A 25889-nucleotide genomic window follows, 5' to 3' on the forward strand; every position below is an offset into this window, starting at 1 on the left:
TATTGTGAAGTGGAAACATCTAGGAGCACGGCTCAGTGGTGAAGTGGTAGGGGATAGTCGAGTGCTGAAGTGAGAAGCACGTAAAAATATTCTGTCCTCGGTTGCAACGCTCACTACCAAGTTCCAAACTGCCTCTGGAAGCAACTTCAGCACAAGAACGGTTTGTCGAGAGCTTCATGAAATGGGTTTCCATGGTCGAGCAGCTATTCACAAGCCTAAGATCAACATTTGCAATGCCAAGCGTCGGCTGGAGTGGTGTAAAGTTCACCGGCATTGGACTGGAGCAGTGGAAATGCGTTCTCTGGAGTGATGAATCATGCTTCACTATTTGGCAGGCCAACGGACGAATCTGGGTTTGCGGATGCCAGGAGAACGCTACCTGCCCGAATGCATAGTGCCAACTGTAAAGTTTGGTGGAGGAGCAATAATGGTATGGGGCTGTTTTTCATGGTTCGGGCTAGGCCCCTTAGTTCCAGTGAAGGGAAATCTTAATGCTACAGTATACAATGACATTCTAGATGATTCTGTGCTTCCAACTTTGTGGCAACAGTTTGGGAAGGCCCTTTCCTGTTTCAGCATGACAATGCCCCGTGCACAAAGCGAGGTCCATACAGAAATGGTTTGTCGAGATCGGTGTGGATGAACTTGACTGGCCTGCACAGAGCCCTGAACTTATCCCCATCGAACACCATTGGAATAAATAGGAACGCCGACTGAGAGCCAGGCGTAATCACCCAACATCAGTGCCCGATCTCACTAACGCTCTTGTGGTTGAATGGAATTAAGTCTCTGCAGCAATGTACTAACATCAAGTGGAAAGCCTTCCCAGAAGAGTGGAGGCTATTATAGCAGCAAAGGAGGGACCAACTCCATATTAATGCCCATGGTTTTGGAATGAGATGTTCAACGAGCAGGTGTCCACATACTTTTGGTCGTGTACTGTATTTTGACTTTGAACCGTAAATAGCAGTTTTTGTATTCCAGCAATGCAGGAACTGACATGCTAATGCACTACACTAGGCTACGTCAAGACAAGTTTCCATAACATCCTTAGGCTATACTCAATTTAGAAAACATGCAGAATTTTTTACTTTAAAAAAGCATCACAGGAGCTCATATGGCTGGTACTGGTACGCTATTTTTCTGACATGACATAGTGCTTTACAGTCATTTACCCACTTACAATCTAAATGGACAAACACAACAACTGGTGGCACAGTACAGGACATGTTAGGGAACATGAGATGCTTGTTTTGATGACCCTGTAATAATCCGAGTAAACGGACACTTGAGCTTGGCCTATAGGCTATAGATAGGCTATAGCTGAAGCACCGGATCCATCTCTACTTCAGGCAGAGATAGGCACACTCTCATTAGTAGGACTGTAACTTAATAATTGACTTACTCTTAACTGCCTCATAGCTCTTCAGTAGGACATTTGATATACCCAGTGGGCCACATTTGAGAGATACTGATCAGTAATAGCAGGCCTATCAGTTATATATTGAGTGGCCTAAGTAAGCAGTCTTCGTTGAATCTTTATGAAGTATTTCCTGCTTTTACACTTCAGTGATAGCTGTAATCAAATGGGAACTCGAGCAAAGCAAGCATGACATTTTTGTTTATTGATCTCTGTCTGATCATTATGGACGAGTTCGATTTGTCTGAACTGAGGTGCACCAGGCTATGGCCTGTGATGTGACCAGGCAGCCACCTTGGCACCGCTCCTCAATTATTAAACACAAGCTATAGAAATGCATTTATTAATGTCTTGCATTCGTTTTTGACATGTTTACTCTATTACATACACTTTCATGCATAATTCCAAATTATATTACGTGAGCTAAGTATAGAAAAAAAAATCCTTAACGTTTTTCTGTTGAGAGTACTAATGTGACAGTCACCACTACAACAACAAAAAGACTTCAATGTAATTTTGTCCTTGAAACATTTAAATGAAATACTGCAGAATTCCATTCATTCCTAAGGAGGACTGCTCCTACTAGCGAGTGCCAATATGGCAGTCCTGTGGCTTCAAAACCATACATATAGCATCGGCAATATAGGTTTTATATGGATCATCGGTTGAAGACCATCTTGCAATGACTAATCAAAGTTTGATGATGAGTTGATTATTTGAATCAGCTGTGTAGTGCTAGGGTAAAAAACAAAACGTGCACCCACGGTGGGCCCCAGGACCGAGTTTGGGAAACCCTGATATGATCCAGGGCTGTTCAATGTTGGTCCTGGGCCAAAACACTTCTGGTTTTTGTTTCTACTTGGTAGTTAATAGCCCTCGCCTGGTGTCTCAGGTCTGAATTAATCACTTATTTGAAGAAGAAGAACCGGAAGTGTTTCGGCCCTCCAGTACCGACATTGAACAGCCCTAGTCCAATTATTGCACAATTCCACTATTTGGATCCGTTTGTTTGACTTTTATTTTGAAGGCTATTCAACGATTGTTGCTCGTCGCTAATGCTGCTCATGTCACACGGGCGACAAGAAGAATAGCGTCGCAGTAGCTCCAAACGTTGTCAACAAGTATGCCAAATCTACCACGCCGAGCAAGATCTGTCTGCTGATGAATTAAGGTAACTTGATACCGTCTGTGATATTTTAGATTTTTTTATGCGAAGATATTGCTACGTAATGGTTATTTCAGTTTTTGTAGCGAGGGGAAAAGTCAACTCGATGTTGTTGTGCTACAATGGCTAGCGCGTTAACGTTAGTTAGGTAACGTAACTGCCAGTGTTAGTATTAGCTGCCTGCCCGAGTTGGCGCAAAAGGCGTAACTAGCTAAATCGTTTACGGTAAACAACTGGCTTGCATGGCTAGCTACAGTAGTGTCTGTTTTGCTGACAAATCCGGAATTGGGCTGTCTGCTCGGACAGAGTAACAGTAGTGGAGTTTGTGCACTAACTCTGCCGTGGCTCGTTGGTCCAAGCCAGTGATTTGTATATTGGCCAAAGCCTATGGGGACATTTTGTGCTCGTTTTGATTTCATCAGTGTTTTAAACATTGGCTAAAGGTAATGTGAACTGACTGGTTGTGTCATAGAAAAAACCGTATAACATCTACTCAACCTGTGTTACCCTCAGAACCTTTTATTTTCTGCTTTATCCCAAAAAATAGTTTTTATTTTTACTTCCCCTGCGCTGCACCAACAAGCCATGGGGTTACCTCATTTTCATTTTAGGACCACAAACTGGCGTTCTATAGATACATCAGTCTTGGATGCTCGAATACTAGCTTTTGATCTGTTATCTTAGTAGCTAACTAGCTAGTCCGAGTGGTTGTGTTGATGTGGGCACTTTTTTTTTTTTTTTTTTTTGTCATAGATTGAACCAGAATCTGGCTTTACAGGAGATGTTGAATATCCAAGGCCATATTCTGGTCCAGTCATAGAGGTTCTACTACCCAGCACAGCTTTGTTAATCCACTAAATCTATGCCTACATTTATGCCTGTTTTACCATTAAGTTCCTGGTTTTCCAGCTTGATTGCGCCTGCAATTGTCCTTGTTTGTGCCTGTGTCAACTATGGAGACAACTCAAGTGACTTTGGCAGTTAGGGGAGACACATCCCCAGGTAAGACCAACCCCTACTGCAGGGCAGCAGACTCATCTGAAACAAGAAGACTATTCAATTCAAGACAACTTTAGACAGAAAGATTGACAACGAACCAGACAGTCAGGAATGTCAGCTTTTAGTTCATCTCAGTTAGCTGACCCGGAACTAAAATCTTGAGTAATTTGGTCAGATTCTCGATTTACGTAGTTTGTCCACGAGAGTTTAGCTGAAAAGCACTTGATCATTAGAGCCTGATGAGAGCGAGAGAGAGTGTGTGTGGTGAATGTATACAGTTCTGACTTGTTTAATTGAACGTAATAATATGGTGTGTGACTAGGTGAGGTGATAGCTGTGGTTGGTAGCTGTGAAGCTTTAGGAGGCTGGTGCCATCAAAGAGCTGTGACCCTACAACCGGTTGAACACGATGGGTAAATATCACTTAACTTTTGAATATGCTATGGTCTGAATGATTTCTGTGTGTTTTAAGTAATTCAACATTGTGCCGGCTCAGAAGGTAAGATCATGGCGCGTGCAACGCCAGGGTTGTGGGTTAGATTTCCGCGGGGGACCAGTATGAACATGTATGCACTCACTACTGTAAGTCGCTCTGGATAAAAGCGTCTGCTAAATGACTCGAATGTAAATATTCTGTTCCTTCCCTAGCACATTGTGGAAGAGGACCGTCAGTGTGCCCAGAGGTGCTGTGCCAACCTATCGTTACTTCAAAGGCCACTTCCTGGAGTCAAAGGTGAGCTCATCTTTTTTTTATGTACGGTCAGCGTGTGAAGAAATCGGACATATTAAAGAAGTGACCTATTTGATTGTGTTTGGCCTATTCAAATTTGAGTAACGTTAGAAAGCATGAGGTTAGCTACCCTACAGCCGTTTTTAAGATCATTCGTGGGTTATTTAGCTCACTTTCCCCACATCTGTGTTGATCCCCTCGAGCTCACTTCAGTGCAGTTTTTCTGTAATGCTCAGAGGAGAGTGTCCATGCCTGGAGCTCTGCCAGCTGGCTATAAGCTAAGCTTGGATTTGAGCACGGGACGTGAGCCTCTCCCCCTTGTCTATCCTAGCGCAGCATTAAACAACACGGAAGTTGGAACACATGCAGCGTGTTCTTCACCACTCCAATTATTCATGTCAGTATGCAACGTTCTCGATACGTCCGTCTTGGACGTTCAAATTACACAATTTAAAAAAAAAAAAAAAGGCTTTCCCTCATACAGAGAGAGGGCGTCAGGCTGTTATATGTCCTACAGACAGCAGCATATGAAGCAACGCTATCACACCCGTGATACGACGCGGAAACGAGGCTATGCAAACTCATTTGAACAGTGCCGTCTCTCTGCCTGCTCTGAACTACTGCCAGTGGACAAACGGCATTGTTAACTCGTCAAAGAGCATACAATCTTGACTCATGGGTGAAGCCCATACATTCAGATAGGCCAGTTGTAATGACAACACATTTTTCATGTCTCTGGGGTCTAAAACTGTGACCACATACAGTTTTGATTGTTTTTACAGTTTCTCATTTAAAGGCTTTGTTTACTTTGCACCATTAATGGCAGATCTAACCCTTAAAATACCAAATACTGTAGCAGATCAACTTTGCTAAAAAAATATATATATATAAATAAAAACATACAATCTTTCAGAAGATTAGATATTTTAGCGTAGCTGAAGAGAATATGCTTAAGTTCTTCCACCTACCGACTAATGAATCCCTTTTTCAGATTTCAACCAATAGTGGCTTGCTAATTGGTGACTATACCTTTGAGACCAAAGTGAACATTGACTGTATTTGATAAGTCTTAATGCTGTACTAAACATTGGCATTGCAGAGTGCAGGTGGTCCCTGTCAGGTGATAGTCACTAAGTGGGAGACCCATCAGCAGCCACGTCTGATGAGCCCCACAGGTATATACACCAGAACAATACCCGGCTTGGTTTGGGGGAAATGTACAGTATCTCTGCTTTGCTGAGGCAAGTGGGTTGGAGGCCACATTGTGTTGTTTTAACTAGAATGTTCTAGAGCGGAGGAAACGCTAGTTGATGTGACCACTCAAACTCAGACAAAACAAAAAACTCAGACAAAGGTCATTCAAAATCAGCTTAATAGTAAACGATTGAATAAACCATATTTTTTTCCCCCTAAATCCTTCCACCTGACACTTTTTGGACAATGTTTAAAACAAACCTTTTTTGTGCTGTTGGATGTTATGTCTGTAAAAGGCCTCATGCCTGTTTATTATCTTGCAGAATCGCACCTTGATATTGACGATGGCCAATTTGGATTCCACAGTAAGTCAAATAATTGCATCACGTCTTGATTAATCCATTTTTGGGAAATAATCATTGTCTCGCTGTTGTATGGAAAATACATTGGCCATGTAATGGTAAAATATAATTGCAGTCTCTTCACCCCATTGCACAGGTGAACTAGGAAAACGCCAATTTGACATTGAATGCAAAAGACCTCAGGGAAGTCCTTTGTTATGCACTAAGGCCCAGATCCCGACCAGGGCTAAGCACGCCTAAATGAAACGTTATTCCTTTTGATGTGCTTTTCCTCTTTTTATGCCTTGTCTGCTCTTGAACGTAAGCATGAGAATAGCATGCTATTCACCCACTATGTTTATTCGAGCGCCACCTCAAACAAAAAGGTGTCGACCAACTGTGTCATATTCTGACCTTGACTTAATTCCCTAATAATTCCACCACGTTTACACACAAGGAAACCATGAATATGGTCTAGCAAACCTACCGCTTCCTAGTGGGGAAAAGCGTCAACATTATTTTCTGATAGAAGTACCACCTACCTCCATGAACTGTAAATGAGTAATCCGTTTGGAGAAGGGGATTGTAAAATACACATAGCAATTGTTTTTAGTGGATCATATTAGGTTAACGCTGTTGAATAATTTGGGATGTGTATTAGAATCATTGTGGAACTCAGTCCACACGTTGTAGGTTAAACCTGGAGCCTGGCGCCCGGTTCACGGAAGGTTCGCACGGACTGAACCTCTGTCATACAGTTCCATGATTGATAGGATTGTTCTTCCATGCCCGTTATATGCTTATTTCCACCTTCCAATATTTCATGGATTGAACATGAACAGGACAGCTTTCAGGATGAATCAAACCACTGTCATTTTTTAAAGTTCCTCAATATTATGTGTGTAACTGAGCCTTTATTTTGTTATTTATGATTCATACATACAATATTTATGAAATATTTTTTTTTATCATTTGGTGCTGAAACGGAGATGAATAAGCCTAGTGGATTTCTTTCATGAATCCCTATATTCTGAGCCCGTTTTCTATTGACTATGTCGACAAAATTTGAATCAAATGTGCACCCTATTTAAAGGGATAGCTTAAGATAAATGTACTGAAAACTCCATGAGAATCAGTTGGCCCTGCAAGTGTGGGAGGGTTTTCAGCGGTTGAATGAAATGTATTCAGTGTGCGCAAGGTAGCCACACCTGCAGAGCGCGTTATGCGACTACATAAGCTAAGTCTGAATACCAAATACTGAGAAGTGCGTAGAGGAAAGGTATACATTTCTTATGTCGGGATTGAGCACTAAAAACAAGATGAAGATTAACTAAGGGCTCATAAACTGCTAATCACAGACTAGGTACTTAAAGAAAATACTGTAGGAGCCTATACTAAGTACCTGAGATATGACTCAATCCTTTGGTGGAACTGAACTCTTCACAGATTACATGTAAAACACTTCCCCATTAGAGACGGTTAGTTATCTGTTAGTAGCACATACTGATTGAAGTGAATTTGACTGTCTCCCCAACCTACAGTTGACTCGGTGTTTGAACAATTACTTTTATTCCCATAGCTTTTTTCTCAAACGCAAAGTGCTTTGCGTTGTTTTGCGGATAGCGAACCTCACCCACCACCAATATGTACTGTTACTCACCTGGGTGAATTCAACGGTCGCCATTTTGTGCCAGCATGCTTACCACCTGTTTCCCTGCAACTCCTCTCTGCAGACGGCTCAGTGTGTATAGACTCTGGGTGGCTGACGTGCCAGACAGAGATCCGTCTGCGTCTGCACTTCTCCAAGACGTCTCCCGTATCCATCACCAAGAAGAAATACAAGAAGTCTCGCTTCAGGTGAGAGCAAGAGATGTGGCTCCTATTCAATATAAGCATTTACGCAAATGCCCATAGAATTGATCCCAAAATAACTCATGGGATCAAACCAAATATGGCTTTAAAATAAACAGCTACACCTTTTATGGATGAAATATGCGGCCGTAAATACACTAGTCTATCGGTCATAGTCAGTCATAGTCACGCCTTTTCAGATCCTCTCCCCTTTTTGACCTGTGACCTTTCCCATCTGTCCCCAGGATCAAGCTGACGCTTGAGGGTGTGGAGGAGGAGGATGATGAAGATGAAGAGCTGGAGCAGAGTGCAGCGTCATGGCACAAGATGACCACCACGCTGGAGACCAGTATGATCAGTGGAGATGGGTACAAGTCCCGCCACTCCCAGCCTGAGTGTGGTTACGCCCTGGAGCCCTCACAGTGGACAGAGTACATCATCCACTCCATGGACCCCGACAACCTAGAACTCACCTTTGACTTCTTTGAGGTACAGTTCACAGCAGGATTAATATATTCGCCAGTTGACTATTATGAGCACTATGGAAACAACTGCTTTGTGTTGTAATGTTTACATACTATTTTACTGTGTGTATAATATATATATTTGGGGTCACTTAGAAATGTCCTTGTTTTTGAAATAATTATTTAAAAAATAAATAAAAATCCATTTAAAATAACATCAAATTGATCAGAAATACATTGTTAATATTGAAAATGACTATTGTAGCTGGAAACTGATTTTTAATGGAATATCAACATTGGCGTACAGAGGCCAAGTATCAGCAACCATCACTTCTGTGTTCCAATGGCACGTTGTGTTAGCTAATCCAAGTTTATCATTTTAAAAGGCTAATGGATCATTAGAAAACCCTTTTGCAATCATGTTAGCACAGCTGAAAACTGTTGTCCTGCTTTTAAAGAAGCAATAAAACAGACCTTTAGACTAGTTGAGTATCTGGAGCATCAGCATTTGTGGGTTCGATTACAGAATCCTAACGGCCAGGAACAAAGCACTTTCTTCTGAAACTCGTCAGTCTATACTTGTTCTGAGAAATGAAGGCTATTCCATGCAAGAAATTGCCAAAAACCTGAAGGTCTCGTACAGCACTGTGTACTTCTCCCTTCACAGAACAGCGCAAAATGTTTATAACCAGAATAGAAAGAGGAGTGGGAGGCCCCGGTGCACAACTGAGCAAGAGGGCAAGTACATTGGAGTGTCTAGTTTGAGAAACAGACCCCCGGACAAGGGTCCCTGCTCATCTGCGTGAACGTGCCTTAGGCATGCTGCAAGGAGGCATGAGGACTGCAGATGTGGCCAGGGCAATAAATTGCAATGTCCGTACAGTGAGACTCCTAAGATGGCGCTACAGGCTGGACAGGTGATCATCCTCGCAGTGGCAGACCACGTGTAACAACACCTGCACGGGATCGGTACATCCGAACATCACACCTGCGGGACAGGTACAGGATGGTAACAACAACTGCCCGAATTACACCAGGAACGCACAATCCCTCCATCAGTGCTCAGACTGTCCGCAATAGGCTGAGAGAGGCTGGACTGAGGGCTTGTAGGCCTGTTGTAAGGCAGGTCCTCACCAGACATCACCGGCAACAACGTCGCCTATTGGCACAAACCCATCGTCGCTGGACCAGACAGGACTGGCAAAGATTGCTCTTCACTGACGAGTCGCGGTTTTGTCTCACCAGGGGTGATGGTTGGATTCGCCTTTATCGTCGACGGAATGAGCGTTACAATCTCTAGTCAGGCCTGTACTCTGGAGCAGGCTCGACGTGGAGGGTCCGTCATGGTCTGGGGCGGTGTATCACAGTATCATCGGACTGTGCCTGCAGTGACATCAAGCTATCTCAACGCTGTGCATTACAGGGAAGACATCCGCCCTCATGTGGTACCCTTCCTGCAGGCTCATCCTGACATGACCCTCCAGCATGACAATGCCACCAGCCATACTGCTCGTTCTGTGTGAGATTTCCTGAAAGACAGGAATGTGAGTGTTCTGCCATGGCCAGTGAAGAGCCCGGATCTCAATCCCTTTGAGCACGTCTGGGACCTGTTGGATCGGAGGGTGAGGGCTAGGGCCTTTCTCCCCAGAAATGTCTGGGAACTTGTAGATGCCTTGGTGGAAGAGTGGGGTAACATTTCACAGCAAGAACTGGTACAGAAATTATTATTATTTACCTTTATTTAACTAGGCAAGTCAGTTAAGAACAAATTCTTATTTTCAATGACTGCCTAGAACAGTGGGTTAGCTGCCTGTTCAGGGGCAGAACAGCTCGGGGATTTGAACATGCAACCTTTCGGTTACCAGTCCAATGCTCTAACCACTAGGCTACCTGTTAGGAGAATTATGTTCTCCAGGTACATTACCCAATCGAGTTGTATTACTCTTTCTGTAAACCAGAATTTGTAAGATCCTGGTCAAATGAAACAAACGGAGGCCCAGCTAAATGGTTAAAAGGTTTATTCACGGAACATTCTGAAGTCAAGAAAACAAATCAATTTATTTTATGCTGACTTCTCACGCCCACACATGCACACAAACGTACGCACACACTGTCTGTCTCACTTCCCAGCCGACAGAGATAGTGACTTTGTCCTTGAGACGTTCTCTCCCAAATCTCTAGTCAGGTCGGCACCGAGCTCAGACAGTCTGTTTAAAATACCATAAAGGTATTTGTTTTACCCCCATTCTGACTAGGACTACACATTAATTGATTATGATTTCATACATTCTAATCAATTCCATACAATTTATATGTTTCAGGGCGGAATATTCTAATCATTCAATTAACCGACAATTCTCACCTTTCACTACCCTGCCGTACTTAATGCAACTGGTGGTCACACCAGATACTGACTGTTACTTTTGATTTTGACACCCCCTTTTTGCAGGGACACATTATTCAATTTCTGTTAGTCACATGTCTGTGGAACTTGTTCAGTTTATGTCTCAGTTGAATCTTTTGTTCATACAAATATTTACACGTGTTAAGTTTGCTGAAAATAAACGCAGTTGACAGTGAGAGGACCTTTTTTTTACAGAGTTTAGTTGATTGTATTAAAACACACAGGGTGTGTCTATTTATGGAAAAATGCATGTTTAAAGAAAATATATTTCAAAGAACTGTTCTTCCAAATATTTTTTTCTTAAACGTGCATTTTTCCATAGACCCACCCTGCGTGTTTGAACAGCCCGTCTGTGTGTGACGTATTCTAGTCTTGGCTCATCCTATGTAACTTCTGTGCACACTCTATCCCCTTTATGTAGATCTATCACTCGTTCTGTTATTTATTTAACATTTTGGATTTGTGTTGCTAGGTATTACTGCAATGTTGGCGCTAGAAACACAAGCATTTCGTTGCGCCTGCGATAACCGTTTGCAAATCCATGTAAACCACCAATACATTTTTGATTTTGTAGGTGTACTCCCCAAACCACTATTGTTCCAAAAAAGGAGCGTCGGGCCCCTGTATGTGTACGATAGTGGGTGTATTAACCCTTTCCTCCCCTCCTACAGGAAGACATGGGCGAGCACGTGATGCCAGGGGATGCCCACCCAGGGACGGCGGGTACGGCCTGCCTCCTCTCCTCATTCTTCGTGGAGAGTGGCAAGGACACCGGCGTGGTCACTCTGCCCATCATGAAACGCAACTCCAGACAGACCCTGGGCAAAGTCCGAGGTGAGCAACCCTACCCCCTTCCGCAACGATTCGTCTGGTAGAAGCATAGAACATTTCAACTAAGTTGCTTGAGATGCATCCATGTAACTCTGACTTCTTTGTAAATCAGGTGTCTATCGATGGGGGATTTGCACAAAACTTGGTTCGGCTGCGGGACTTATTTCACTTCTCTGTCACTCTTCGAGAAATATAGGATGTACTAAAGAGAAATCGATCACTAGGATGCAGTCTGTATTGGCTGACAGGTCTTTGACTTTTCACCAGACGTGGAACTAGAGTACTGTAAGTCGGCGCGTATAGCTCCTCCCGCAGACCTTTTCCCGACGTAAACAATCAGCTTTCCCTTTAGCATGTAACTGTCAAACAAGATGGGGGGGGGGGGGACAGGAACTAGAATATAAATAAAGGGTTGGCTGACTTGAGATGACTTGGGGCCACCGGGTTAGCTAAGATGTTTCCCGGGTAAAAATCAAGCTTAGATTTAAAGTAAATGAATGAGTACACTTCACCTTTTTTAAACAATGTATTTTTCTATTCCAGTGGACTTCCTGGTGATCCGTCCTATCGAGGGACTGCAGTGTGACATGAGCTCCTCCTTCACCAAGTACTGGAGGAAGAGGAGTACCCCCCTGGACGTTGGCCACAGAGGGGCCGGGAGCACACACGCAGCCAAGTGAGAGAAACGCGCACACGCTTTACATAATAGATTATTAGAAGTTGTTAAATGTGTGCGTGTGTTGACGCAGGACTCTAGGAAGGGCCTACTCATAAGAGCACAAAGACCCTTTCATACTTTGTTTGTTGAATGTTTGAATGCAATTGTTCTGTCCCGTATGACTTCAAAGTTGCAGTGCAGGTTAGGACATGTTCAGTCCGAGTGCACATCAACAGAGGAAGTCACGGTCAACTAACAGCGAAGGGTTGCCTCTGAACCTCAGCTAGGAGTTGTGTGTGTGTGTGTTAGCGTGCAGGTCATTAACTAGTAGTCTGATCATACACTTCATACTTCACAAGATTACGTCTATCTTTTATACTGTACATCGTGATTTGGATGTCTTTGGGGTTTTTTTTGCCTAAAAATGTCTGGTTTTTCAGACATACCAAAGTCAGGGAGAACACCATTGCTTCATTCAAAAGTGCTGCCAATCATGTGAGTATTCCCACGTGGAGTGTAAAACAACAACAAAACTGAAATAAACATTTTCCTCTTGACCATCTAAATGTCTCTCTGATCTGTTGTTGCATCAGAGTTGACTGCATGTGTGTTTCTGCAGGGGGCTGCCTACGTGGAGTTTGATGTCCATCTCTCCAAGGACTGTGTCCCCATCGTGTACCACGATCTCACCTGTTGCATCTCTACTAAGAAGGTCAACCGAAACAAATCCAGTTTTGTTTTCTGTTTCAACAATACCAATCCATAACTACCTCGTTATTTGAGTCAGCTGTGTAGCGCTAGGGCATAAACCAGAACGTGTGTCCCCAGGGATGGCCCGCAGGACCGAGTTTGGGGAAACCCTGCTGTACAGCATCCTTGCTTTACTTTTTCCTCTCTTCCTCCTGTCAGAAAGGAGACAAGCACTCGTTGGAGCTGTTTGAAGTGCCGGTCAAAGATCTCACATACGACCAGCTACAGCAGCTCAAGGTAAAAGCTCTGCTAGCTACTGGCTTCTCCTTTACTAGTGAATACGCTCAGAAGCCAGTTGTTTAACAGTTCATATGAAGAGTCCTTTGGAGGCGGTATGTGGATGTCTTGATTTGATTTTAGTCTTATGTAGTCTGTGGTTTGTCACTATTTTAGAATAGGCAAAAGTGACGCGGTATGAAGGATGACTCTTGTGTTTGATCTACAGCTGGGCCATGCTTCTGCCTTGAAGGTGAACGACCACAAAGGTATATTATCTTCCGTTTCATTAACTACGTGAATGATTTATCCTTGAGGCAAACAATGCTCTCATCCTCTACTCTTGCAAAGCCATAGTTGTTTTAGAAGTTATAGATTAACTGACAATTGGTATGGTGATGTCCTCTGCTTGTGTCATTGTGTAAAGCAGTTGAATGTGAACCAGCAGAGCAGGTGGTGTGTATAGGTGTGTGAGGTGAAGTGCATGGTTTACTCCCGCTTTGCTTCTTAGATGACGACGACGAGGAAGAGGTTGACGAACACCAGCCCTTCCCTTCATTCTCGCAGGTAAATGACCTAGTCGACGTCATCACTTGCGAGGTTCCTGAAAGTGTGGACTAGCTTATCCCACCCTTGAGGTTCTGTGTCCCATTACAACTGCCTCCCTATGTCATCTTCCAGATCTTCCATGCAGTGCCTGAAAATGTGGGCTTCAACATCGAGCTGAAGTGGATTTGTCAGATGAAGGTATGTACAGCCAGTCCGTGATACTGGTGATGAAGTCATTAGTTGGTCATGCCAGAAAGGACAGAAGTGGCTGTATTATCTGACCCGACCTATAACCTATTTCAGTATCTCCTGGATTTCAAAGGGAATTCTGGTGATGTTTTGCGCACAAATTTGCTTGATATTTGCTGTGGCAATTCTGACATTTTTGCAAGGCAGTAGGTGCTGGATTTGAGCAATTTGTTGCGAAAATGCGCTGATGAGGGAAGAAGTTTGTCGTGTGGCTTGATTGAACCATATTATACGGTAAATGTGCGTTGATTGGGTGACATTGCAAGCCCTCTTTTTGTACTGCAGCGATAGGTTAGTTTTATGCGACGATTTGACTCTTTTATACAGCAATTGTTGATTTTGCAAAACAAATTGCCATCTCAGACAGCTATTTGTTCTTTTAGGGTTTGGGCTCGTGGTTCAAAGTGAAATAGGAAAGCTTTGTACTTTTTGTAAATCCAAACATGGTCCGATAGTAACAACCCGCTTCTCATTGTAATGTTGTGGTATTGTCTTCAACAGGATGGTTCGTGGGAAGGAAACCTGTCCTCGTACTTCAACATGAACCTGTTCCTGGACATCATACTGAGCTGTGTGCTGCAGAGAGCCGGCAAGAGACGTGTCGTCTTCTCCTGCTTCGACCCTGACGTCTGCACCATGTAAGTGTAACATAACTTTAGACCGTCCCTCGCCCATATCCCCGGGCGCGAACCAGGGACCCTCTGCACACATCAACAACAGTCACCCACGAAGCATCGTTACACATCGCGCCACAAAAGCCGTGGCCTTTGCAGAGCAAGGAGAACTACTACTTCAAGGTCTCAGAGCAAGTGACGTCACCGATTGAAACACTATTTAGCGCGCACCACCGCTAACTAAGCTAGCTGTTTCACATCCGTTACATAAGCACTACTCAAGGGCTCAAACTTTCAGCCTGCTGCACGGTCGCTATGGAAGCTCTAGTCTTGAACGCCTGGTTAACTTGTCATTTGAGGATAAAAGGTTCAGCTAAATGATTAAAGTAGCGTGATTGTCAACATACAGGTAAATGCCCAAATAAAAGGGAACCCGACAGTTTCTTAATAGGGCGTTTGGCCACCCACCAACAGCTTCATTGCCCATTGGCATAGATTCTACAAGTGTCTGCAGGGCACCACTGACCTTTTCAGTTGGTGGCATCCTCCCGCAAAAATTGTGCAGCGTCCCACAATACATTTGAGTCCTCTTATAAAGTCATTTCCCAATGCTTTTTTAACATGTGTAATAGACTACTGAGATGGTATTCAATAAATAAGTCATTACATCTAACATGTCCAAGTAGGAATGCATGATTTAAAGATATTTTGATATGCAACCTAATTCAGTGATTGTCATGAATTTTGGGTTGACATTAAAGCACAGTTTTTATTTTTACTGTGAAAATAGGGCTCCAAAAAGGTTTTCTTTTTTTCGGGGGAGGAAGTAGAAACTCAAATACACATTAGCTAGATTGCTAACTCTAAATATAACAACCTACTGCTTGTGGCTATGTATTAATCTAACAGTAAATGTAATGTCCTAAAAACAACTTTGCAATGAGGCTTAGTGCACTTGTGCTGGGCGATGAGCAATTTTTCTTCTTACAATTGAATCTTGAAATAGTTAAAGGGGCACACAAGGGATTAGACCGTGTGAGAGGCTCACGCATTACAGAAGGCAGGCACAGCGGCAGGGCATTAGGATAACGCAATTTACTGTTTAACAAATTCATGGTTGCAAAAAAATAAGGGTGTTTTTGATTCAGGTGTCCAGGTAGAATGTGCAGCTCACACCAGTGCGACCAATTCCGAAACGCAAATGGCATGTGAAATTTGCAGAGTTCTCTGTATAAAAGCCGCTGTCTGTCGCTATGGATTACAGTTAGAACAAGCCAATCAATTTCAGCTCGAGTGGACACGCTTGTTAAATTCTGGTGCGTGTCCAGTTTAAGGTATTGAGCAAAATACAAGTTACCTGAACACGTGATACTCCACACATACATTTTTATTTTTAGGTCTTCAAATTTCAGCATATTGTTTTGACACTGGGCAGAAATCCAAGACACGCAGAAGCAGCGGCAGCGTCATTTTCAACTTGTTTAAACAACAAATGAACAGGATTGTACTTGGTCAGGTAAACTACTGAATGAGACCAAAAACTTGCTATGAATTATTTATCCAGAAATCTGTTAGCCTGCTGAACTGAAGCCTAGTTTGCGCAGTTGTAATTTGAATGTTGGACTGCCTATGACAAATGTTTTATGTGCATGTTATAAAGGCTTAAAGACGTAAGCTGTTAGTGTCTTAACGACCGTTCCACGGGGTGACGCGTAAGTGTAACCATAACATTTACATTTAAGTCATTTAGCAGACGCTCTTATCCAGAGCGACTTACAAATTGGTGCGTTCACCTTAAGACATCCAGTGGAACAGCCACTTTACAATAGTGCATCTAAATCTTTTAAGGGGGTGAGAAGGATTACTTTATCCTATCCTAGGTATTCCTGAAAGAGGTGGGGTTTCAGGTGTCTCCGGAAGGTGGTGATTGACTCCGCTGTCCTGTCGTCGTGAGGGAGTTTGTTCCACCATTGGGGGGCCAGAGCAGCGAACAGTTTTGACTGGGCTGCGCGGGAACTGTACTTCCTCAGTGGTAGGGAGGCGAGCAGGCCAGAGGTGGATGAACGCAGTGCCCTTGTTTGGGTGTAGGGCCTGATCAGAGCCTGGAGGTACTGAGGTGCCGTTCCCCTCACAGCTCCGTAGGCAAGCACCATGGTCTTGTAGCGGATGCGAGCTTCAACTGGAAGCCAGTGGAGAGAGCGGAGGAGCGGGGTGACGTGAGAGAACTTGGGAAGGTTGAACACCAGACGGGCTGCGGCGTTCTGGATGAGTTGTAGGGGTTTAATGGCACAGGCAGGGAGCCCAGCCAACAGCGAGTTGCAGTAATCCAGACGGGAGATGACAAGTGCCTGGATTAGGACCTGCGCTGCTTCCTGTGTGAGGCAGGGTCGTACTCTGCGGATGTTGTAGAGCATGAACCTACAAGAACGGGCCACCGCCTTGATGTTAGTTGAGAACGACAGGGTGTTGTCCAGGATCACGCCAAGGTTCTTAGCGCTCTGGGAGGAGGACACAATGGAGTTGTCAACCGTGATGGCGAGATCATGGAACGGGCAGTCCTTCCCGGGAGGAAGAGCAGCTCCGTCTTGCCGAGGTTCAGCTTGAGGTGGTGATCCGTCATCCACACTGATATGTCTGCCAGACATGCAGAGATGCGATTCGCCACCTGGTCATCAGAAGGGGGAAAGGAGAAGATTAATTGTGTGTCGTCTGCATAGCAATGATAGGAGAGACCATGTGAGGTTATGACAGAGCCAAGTGACTTGGTGTATAGCGAGAATAGGAGAGGGCCTAGAACAGAGCCCTGGGGGACGCCAGTGGTGAGAGCGCGTGGTGAGGAGACAGATTCTCGCCACGCCACCTGGTAGGAGCGACCTGTCAGGTAGGACGCAATCCAAGCGTGGGCCGCGCCGGAGATGCCCAACTCGGAGAGGGTGGAGAGGAGGATCTGATGGTTCACGGTATCGAAGGCAGCCGATAGGTCTAGAAGGATGAGAGGAGAGAGAGTTAGCTTTAGCAGTGCGGAGGGCCTCCGTGATACAGAGAAGAGCAGTCTCAGTTGAATGACTAGTCTTGAAACCTGACTGATTTGGATCAAGAAGGTCATTCTGAGAGAGATAGCGGGAGAGCTGGCCAAGGACGGCACGTTCAAGAGTTTAAATATAATATATTAATTTATTTAATTAATTAATTATTATAATATATATATGACATAAATGTCGTCTTCTCCCCCAGGGTTCGTCAGAAGCAGAACAAGTACCCCATCTTGTTCCTGACCCAGGGCATCTCTGAGACCTATCCTGAGCTCATGGACATCCGCTGCAGGACCACACAGATCGCCATGAGCTTTGCGCAGAGCGAAAACATCCTGGTGAGTGGTGGAACTTGGATATGGCGTTCAGTAGTTCGTTGACTAAGTCTCTGTACGAATGTAGCGGATCAGTCGACACCCTGACGTCTTGTCTGTCGATCTAGGGTATCAGTGCCCACACAGAGGAGCTGCTTCAGAACCTGGAGCACATCCGAGAGGCTCAATCTAAAGGCCTGGTGGTGTTCTGCTGGGGAGACCTCAACAACGACCACGACAACAGGACCAAGCTAAGGGAGCAGGGCATCGACGGACTCATCTATGACAGGTAAACATCTGGCTGAACAGGTAAATCCATTTTGGCTCATTTAGAGGCGGTTTCCCAGACACAGATGAAGCCTATTCCTAGAATAAAAAGCACTTTCGATGGAGATTTGATCACGTTTTCTTTTTGTCCAGGACTAGGTTGAATGGAAACCACCCCCTACTGCTGTTATACAGAAATCTATTCAAAGGGTTATTTTTGCAGGATCTTATCCTGAGCGACTTGCGTAAGTGCATACATTTTTATACTGGTCCCCCGTGGGACTCGAACCCACAACCCTGGCATTGCAAGTGCCATGCTCTACCAACTGAGCCACATGTAACACAAGTCTCCTTTGTGAGCACCTTTTTTGAGTTCTATTTATTCTGTTCACACTATCAACAACCTGTAATACACACTGTCTCTCATACTGTTGACTGTTGCTCAAGGTTCTTGATTTGACTTCTGTCAGCATTGCTTTTTACAGTCTCGCTGACACAAACACATCAGTGCTTCAGTCAGTGTCGTGTTAAGGACATCGTCATAGAGGTTACATAACCTAAGAACGCACCGTAGGCTATTATTGAATCACTTGGTGTTCCGCCACTGTAGCGAATGAATGTAATAGTTATGTAATTAGGAACCTATGACATCAGAAGAAAATAAATGTGTTTCTGTAAAGTAGAGATGGCTGGGTCGGCGAGGGGCTTTGTTCAATGAACAGACAACGTCGTGTGACCTGACCTCAGATAGAACTGGTTTTCTACTGCTTCAGCAGGCAACTTTTACGGAAATGACACACATTTGAACTATGGCCTGTGTGTTTGGTAAAGTCATTCAGTGGATTCCTGGTTTTCGGAGGTCCCTATTTCTTCCAGCTGTGTCGGATCATTGGAATAGACCAGAGCCATTTTCTCCAGTCCCCTGTGTGTTGTCATGACAACTTGGAGTTGGTAGAACTTTCCCCTAGCCTCTGATACAGGGTCAGATATTCTTTCAACCCTCGTGATTTAAAGTAAGAATTTGGAGTAATGTAATCTGACCCTAGATCTGTGGTTGAGAGGTTAATTTCTACCTGTAGCTGATAAGTGTCTATTTCTTTTAGAGTATGTTAAATCTGGTGGCCAAATCATGTCATTGACTCTACTGGTTCTCCTGATGCCAGTAATGTGTCTGATTCCTGGTTGTGTTGGTGTTTATATTTACTCACCCCCGATTTGGTTCCTCCTGACTACTGCCTGAATGAAAGGTCCCCTGTTCTGGTCACTAACTTGAACAGACCAGCAGGGTTCCATGACAATGATGCAAAACATTTCACTTCGAACTTAGCCTAGGTAGTTCTCCACACATTTTGGCATTGTTATGCCTTTCCTGAGATAATTTGCACTTTTATGAAAGTGTGTAGCCAAATTTCACTAGACTTTAAATTAAAATATTAGGAAAGCAATGATTGGTCAACTGGCGACTCTGACAAATAAAATATATGTGCCTTATATATCAGGTGTAGACCTTATTATGAAGTTGTTACTTACAAGCCCTTAACCAACAATGCAATTCAATAAATAGAGTTTAAAAATATATTTGCTAAATAAACGAAAGTTTAAAAAAAATTATAATAATCAAAACGTAACAAATTTGAGGTTATATATTTTTTTTATATAATTTTGTAAAGTGACGATGCATGGATAATAAACTGCGAGTAGCACCACCTAGTATATAGGTCCTGGATGTCAGAAAGCTTGGCCCCAGTGATGTGCTGGGCTGTACGCACTACCTTCTGTGGTGCTTTACGGTCGGATGCCGAGCAGTTACCATACCAGGCGGTGATTCATTTGGTTAGGATGCTCTCGATGGTGCAGCTGTATGACATTTTGAGGATCTGGGGACCCATGTCAAATCTTTTCAGTCTCCTGAGGGGGAAAAGGTGTCGCCGTGCCCTCTTCACGACTGTCTTGGTGTGTTTGGACCATGATAGTTAGTTGGTGATTCTCAACCTGCTCCGCTTCAGCTCCGTCGATGTTAATGGGGGCCTGTTCTGCCCTCCTTTTCCTGTAGTCCATGAGCAGCTCTTTTGTCTTGCTCACATTGAGGGAGAGGAAGTCATCCTGGCACCACACTGCCAGGTCTCTGACTTCCTCCCTATAGACTGTCTCATCGTTGTTGGTGATCAGGCCTACCACTGTTGTCGTCAACAAACTTGATGGTGTTGGAGTCGTGCTTGGCCATGCAGCCGTGAGTGAACAGGGAGTACAGGATGGGACTAAGCACCCATCCCTGATGGACCCCAGTGTTGAGGATCAGCGTGGCAGATGCGTTGTTGCCTATCTTTGCCACCAGGGTGTGGCCAGTCAGGAGGTCCAGGATCCAGTTGCAGAGGAAGGTGTTTATTCCTAGGGTCCTTAGCTTAGTAATGAGCTTTGTGGGCACTGGTGTTGAACGCTAAGCTGTAGTCAATGAACAGCATTCTCACATGGGTGTTCCTTTTGTCCAGGTGGGAAAGGGCCGTGTGGAGTGCGATTGAGATTGGATCTGTTTGGGCGGGAATGCGAATTGGAGTGGGTCTAAGGTTTCCCGGCATGATGACCAGCCTTTCAAAGCACTTCATGGCTACTGACGTGAGTGCTACGGGACGGTAGTCATTTAGGCAAGCTACCTTAACTTTCTTGGGTACAGATACTATGGTTGTCTGTTTGAACCATGTGGGTATTACAGACTCGGTCAGGAACAGGTTGAAAATGTCAGTGGAGACTCCTGCCAGTTGGTCCGCGCATGCGCTGAGTACACGTCCTGGTAATCCGTCTGGCCCCGTGGCTTTGTGAATGAAGACTTGTGTGATCAGTCGTTTGGAACAGCTTCCCTTTGTAGTCCGTAATAGTTTTCAAGCCCTGCCACATTCGAGCTTCAGAGCCAGTGTAATCGGATTCAATCTTAGTCCTTTATTGAGGCTTTGCCTGTTTGATGGTTCGCCTGAGGGCGTAGGGGGATTTCTTATAAGCGTCTGGATTAGTGTCCCACTCCTTGAAAGCGGCAGCTCTAGCCTTTAGATCGGTGAGGATGTTGCCTGTAATCCATGGCTTCTGGTTGGGATATGCACGTAGGGGACACCGTTGTCAATGCACTTATTGATGAAGCCGGTGACTAAGGTGGTTCTACTCCTCAATGCCATTGGATGAGTCCCTGAACATATTCCAGTCTGTGCTAGCACAACAGTCCTGTAGGGTAGCATCCGTGTCATCTGACCACATCCGTATTGAGCGAGTCACTGGTACTTCCTGCTTTAGTTTTTGCTTTTAAGCATGAATCAGGATGATAGAATTATGGTCCGATTTGCCGAATGGAGGGAGAGCGGTATGTATCTCTATGTGGAGTGAAGATGGTCTAGAGTTTATTTAAAAAAATTAATATATATATATATATATTTTTTTTAATGGGTTACACATGTGACCTGCTGGTAGAAATGAGGGAAAACCTATTTAAGTCCCCTGCATTAAAGTCTCCGGCCACTAGGGCGCTGCTTCTGGATGAACATTTCCTTGTTTGCTTTTATGGCCTTATTATACAGCTCATTGAGTGCAGTCTTTACTGCCAGCATCGCTTTGTGGTGGTAAATAGACTGCTACAAATAATATAGATGAACTCTCTTGGTAGTGGATAAAGTTTGCCCCTTTTTTTTTTATATATTCATGCATATATCAATTTTGTGTTCTGCTTTATCACTCCTGCGTACGACTCTTTAGTATTGGCCATTTCCAGACAAAGGCTTATGTTAAGTGCATGGGGTATACAACACACAGAGACTGGTTGTTTTTTTGGAACGTCAGGTAGGCAGGCAGTGTGGCTGTAAGAACCTGTTTTTACAGTGAGCTGAAATCTGATCCATGGGTGTGTGTGCACTGAGATTATTACTCGAAGCTACTCCCTCCAGCTTTGCTACAACATTGTACAGTTGCTGATCATGTAAATGTGAGTTAGATTTTATTGATAAGGTGATGTTGACATGCTATTGATTATGTAGATTAGCACTTTCTGTAGCCACTGAGGAACCAGATTCCAATCCTTATTAACCTCAACAGTGTTTTTGAACTTCCTTGTTCCCTGTTAAATCCTGAACTAGGATTGTGTACCTGCGGCAGTAATTCTGTCTCGACTGTATCTTTGGCTCCTAATAACAATGTTTTGTCCTCCTTTCTCTTTTTTAAATTTAATTTAATTTTCTGCTCCTTTTCTGCGTTTCACTCCAGGATCTGTGACGACCAGGTTGAGCAGGCCAACGTCTTCAAAGTGGAGGAGCAGCACACTCTGCAGGAGACTCTGAAGAGCTTTGTGTGTTCCTGCTACTCCATCCCCTGCCAGGCGCCTATCTGCGCCGCCAACTCAAAGGTTCACAACGGCAGTGCAGAGTCCGACTCGGGCCTCAGCTCTTCCTGAGCAACTGTCTGCCTCCGAAGGTTGTCTCTAGATAAGCATGCTAGACAGGACAGAAGCGGTAATGAATATAGGCAGAATTTATGAGCGAGTGTACACTTTTTTTATTTAAATTTATTTTTTTGAGTTACATAGGAGCTACACTAGACGCTGAGAAAAGTTTTTTTTTTTAACATGCTACACTGGAAGAGTAACTTTTTGCCAATGTGAGCCACTTTATCCTAATGCAGCTCTCACACTGGAGCACAATCCTGAAAATGGAACCAAGCCTCTCACAAAGCTGCTGTTCTTATTTAATGGTTTCATTTAAATTAGAAGCGTGTCACGTTCTGCAAGAGTTACTCGTCCGGTGTTGCTTCTACATTAGGTGATTTAAAAAAAAAAAAAGCCCTTTTGTCCTTTTGTAGCATGGCCAGATATTGACAACCCCTTCCCGAACTGACATCCACTCTGTCCACTGAAGCAATATTCAAGCTGTGTCCAGATGTTTTCTCGCAGCCGTTTGTTTTAACTGGAAGGAGGGTGTTTTGCCAAAAATGGCATCTGGTGTTTGTTATTAGGACTTCAGTTGAAAGAGTGTGGGATATGCACCTCAGTCGCAATTTCACAAAGGAATCCACATGTCTTCACTTAGAAATTAATGCCTACTCAAGGAATTTATTTTGAGCTTTATATTTTATTATGCGGATTTGCGAAATACAAATTGAAGGTAAAATATACTGTATATTAGCTTTTCCAGATTGATCTTTTTTTATTGGTGACATCTGTGTACACGTATTGCAGTTCATGACTGATAACAGCCCACAGTTTGCCTTCAGCTTGCTGGTTTAATTTAACTAAGCTGTAGTTTTATGCGGATAATGATTTACCACACTAGTCTTACTTTTTTGCATCTGCATTATGGTTGTCCGCATAGAAATAAGCTAGCATTTTACAGTGTTATTTTTGTTAGATTTACTCATCTAATTTTGAATGGCAGTGGCTACAATTCATAATAGATTTTCAATAGAACAAGAGAATTTGGGACACTGACCAACTCTCTCGCTCAGGTGATTTTATTTTAAATTTGATGTGCATTTTATTTTTTATTCAATGGTGCATTTGAACTCGTGCAAACTGATATGTATTAGGACTGCCCTGAGCTATGCCATTAATGAAGTGTCATTATTAGATGACCAGATAATGAAGTGTTGCTACGGGTGCCTAAATCTGAACAGATTCATTTAATATTGCTTTAATGACCTGTTGAATACATATTTGTTTTGCTTTCAGCATCACATTAAAATGTATGGGTGAGTTGTGAGCTCAATGTTCACCATTAGGGAGGGGTATATAGGTAACCCTTTGTACTGGCTAGATCTAATCCACTTAATAACTCACTCTAGCTGATTTTGAAGGGAAGAAACGGTGTTTGCGCTACACATCAGAAAGCCTTGCTGGGGAAGTTGTATGAATGAACTAGTCCGACTGCCACTTGTTTGAATCTCGTCATACCTCACTCTACTTAATGCAATAGAAGACCAAGATTGTTTCACATGGCACAGTTTCCCTGTCACATTGCAACTCATTTTTCCTACCGGATGTATTTTGTTTGTACAGTCTTTCTTTTTTTTTTTATGCACATTGAAGATGTAACGGTCTATATTTCCAAAATGGTGTACCGTGATATATCCCTGGGAAACATAGACGCAAGCACTGTCTGAGTTCGTTAAGTAAAATCACTTTTGAGACTCTTACCCCTACCTAGGTGTATGGAGTCATGATGCATGCCCTTCAGAGTGCTATGGGTGACTGGAATTGAGGGTCACTCATGTCACACCCTTGATACTGTCAGGACAATGCTAGCTAACTGATATGAAATGAATAAAATGATTTAAAAACGTACTACTTTTGTAGGAGTTTGTCTTTTTTATATATTGCAATGGACATACTGGTATGTACTAGTATGAGTGCTTTATTAGAGAAATAATGTTGGGTTTTTGTTTTTGTTATGAATTTACAGAGGCCTTTAGTTTTTGCCTGAAACATTCTCACCAACTGTCACTTTGTCTTGGGTGTACTTGGACTCCCACTGCCTTGGCAAGTCGCCATGTTTGTGTGTTGGCACTGAAGTGCTGTTTCCAGGAGATGTGCAGCACCTGTACTAGTCTAGTGGACAGGGTAGAGCAGTTGTCTCCACACAAGCACAGCTGGACCTATTCTCTGTCAACTTTACTCGGACACTCAGAGTAACCCAATCGGAGGCATGCATTTGAGTAAATCCTGGGTGTCTAATTTGGCGCTAATCAATTCCGTTCTTTCTGAATGCAGATTAAGTTTTTGCACGTCTGAAGACCTGTAGTTTGTTTTATAGGAGATGCGTGTGAATATTGTTGAAGGGGTTTGCCAACCCATATAACCAACCGAGCATCTGGTTGTTGCTGTTTGAAAACGACAATTGTGTAACCCTGTAGAGGCAACCCTGCAAAATATGGATGTGACATGATTTTTTTCTTTTGTGTGTGTGTGTGTGATTAAAAATCTCATTTCCTTACTGGTTTGTTCTCCTGGGGCTGTTTTAAAAAAAAATGTATGGTCTGTTAGGAATACTTTTTGGTCCGGGAGACCGGCCCCTGGTGCCAGCAGACTGGCTGTTGGAGGATTTGAGGGTAAGAGTGAAAATTTATAAGAGAACTGTAAAAAGATCCCTCTAAATGAAATGAAATACTTACAATTTGTGTGGAAAGGGATACATGTAAATAAAATATTTTATGACATTGAAATATGCTTCTATTTAAAAAAAATCATAGAACAGTTATCAAAAACGTGAGTAATTACTTGAGTAGAATAAAGTTAAATTTTCTAATTCGCCATATTTTAACTTGTTCTGTAAACTAAGAGTGAAATGCTTACAGGTCCTTTCATCTGCAGAGAGAAAAATAAAAGGATAACACAAGGAATTATTACAAAATGAGCAAAGATAACTTGGATATATATACATACATACATACATACACACATACATATGGGCATCTAGTACTGAGTCAATGTGCAGGGTTATGAGGTAATTGAGATGTATATATGTACAAGTAGCACAGGTGGCCGGTGGCGCATTGAATGGGGAATATAGGCTCATAGTAATTTCTGAAATGAAATGTATCGAACGCATCAAACACATGGTTGCCATGTGTTTGATACCATTCATTCCATTCTAGCCATTATTATGAGCCGTCCGCCCATCAGCAGTCTCCTGTGACATGTAGGTAGGGAAGAAGTTATTAGGCAACAGGATAGACAATAAGTAGCAGCAGTGTATGTGATGAGTTAAAAGAGTTTGTGCAAAGGAGGGTCTATGCAGTCCGGGTAGCAATTTGGTTAACCATTTAGTAGTCTTATGGCTTGGGGGTAGAAGCTGTTCAGGGTCCTGTTGGTTCCAGAC

General features: G+C 43.4%; 1 protein-coding gene and 1 non-coding gene across 5 annotated transcripts; one reads left to right on the plus strand and one right to left on the minus strand.

Moving 5' to 3' along the window:
* Positions 1–2397: 2397 nt before the first annotated feature.
* On the plus strand, positions 2398–24355 carry LOC115108001 (glycerophosphocholine phosphodiesterase GPCPD1). 4 transcript variants are annotated; one of them, XM_029631851.2, is made up of 20 exons: positions 2398–2591; positions 3495–3587; positions 3907–3997; positions 4233–4317; positions 5414–5489; positions 5832–5873; positions 7583–7706; positions 7946–8189; positions 11240–11402; positions 11943–12075; positions 12498–12552; positions 12677–12769; positions 12967–13044; positions 13253–13292; positions 13535–13590; positions 13705–13770; positions 14323–14459; positions 17670–17805; positions 17910–18070; positions 22288–24355. In XM_029631851.2, the coding sequence occupies exons 2-20, from the start codon at positions 3539–3541 to the stop codon at positions 22472–22474; spliced, it is 2016 nt and encodes a 671-aa protein (XP_029487711.1). In that variant the 5' UTR covers positions 2398–2591; positions 3495–3538; the 3' UTR covers positions 22475–24355. The 4 variants fall into 4 exon arrangements, with proteins under 4 accessions (XP_029487711.1, XP_029487710.1, XP_029487712.1 ...); XM_029631850.2 differs by having other exon boundaries at positions 2399–3587; XM_029631852.2 differs by lacking the exons at positions 2398–2591; positions 3495–3587; positions 3907–3997; positions 5414–5489.
* trnaa-ugc (transfer RNA alanine (anticodon UGC)) lies at positions 18316–18390 on the minus strand. The gene has a single exon. It is a non-coding gene; the product is annotated as a tRNA-Ala (tRNA).
* Positions 24356–25889: the final 1534 nt, after the last annotated feature.

This window comes from Oncorhynchus nerka, linkage group LG24 (genome assembly GCF_034236695.1).
Source record: "Oncorhynchus nerka isolate Pitt River linkage group LG24, Oner_Uvic_2.0, whole genome shotgun sequence".
Lineage (NCBI taxonomy): Eukaryota > Metazoa > Chordata > Actinopteri > Salmoniformes > Salmonidae > Oncorhynchus > Oncorhynchus nerka.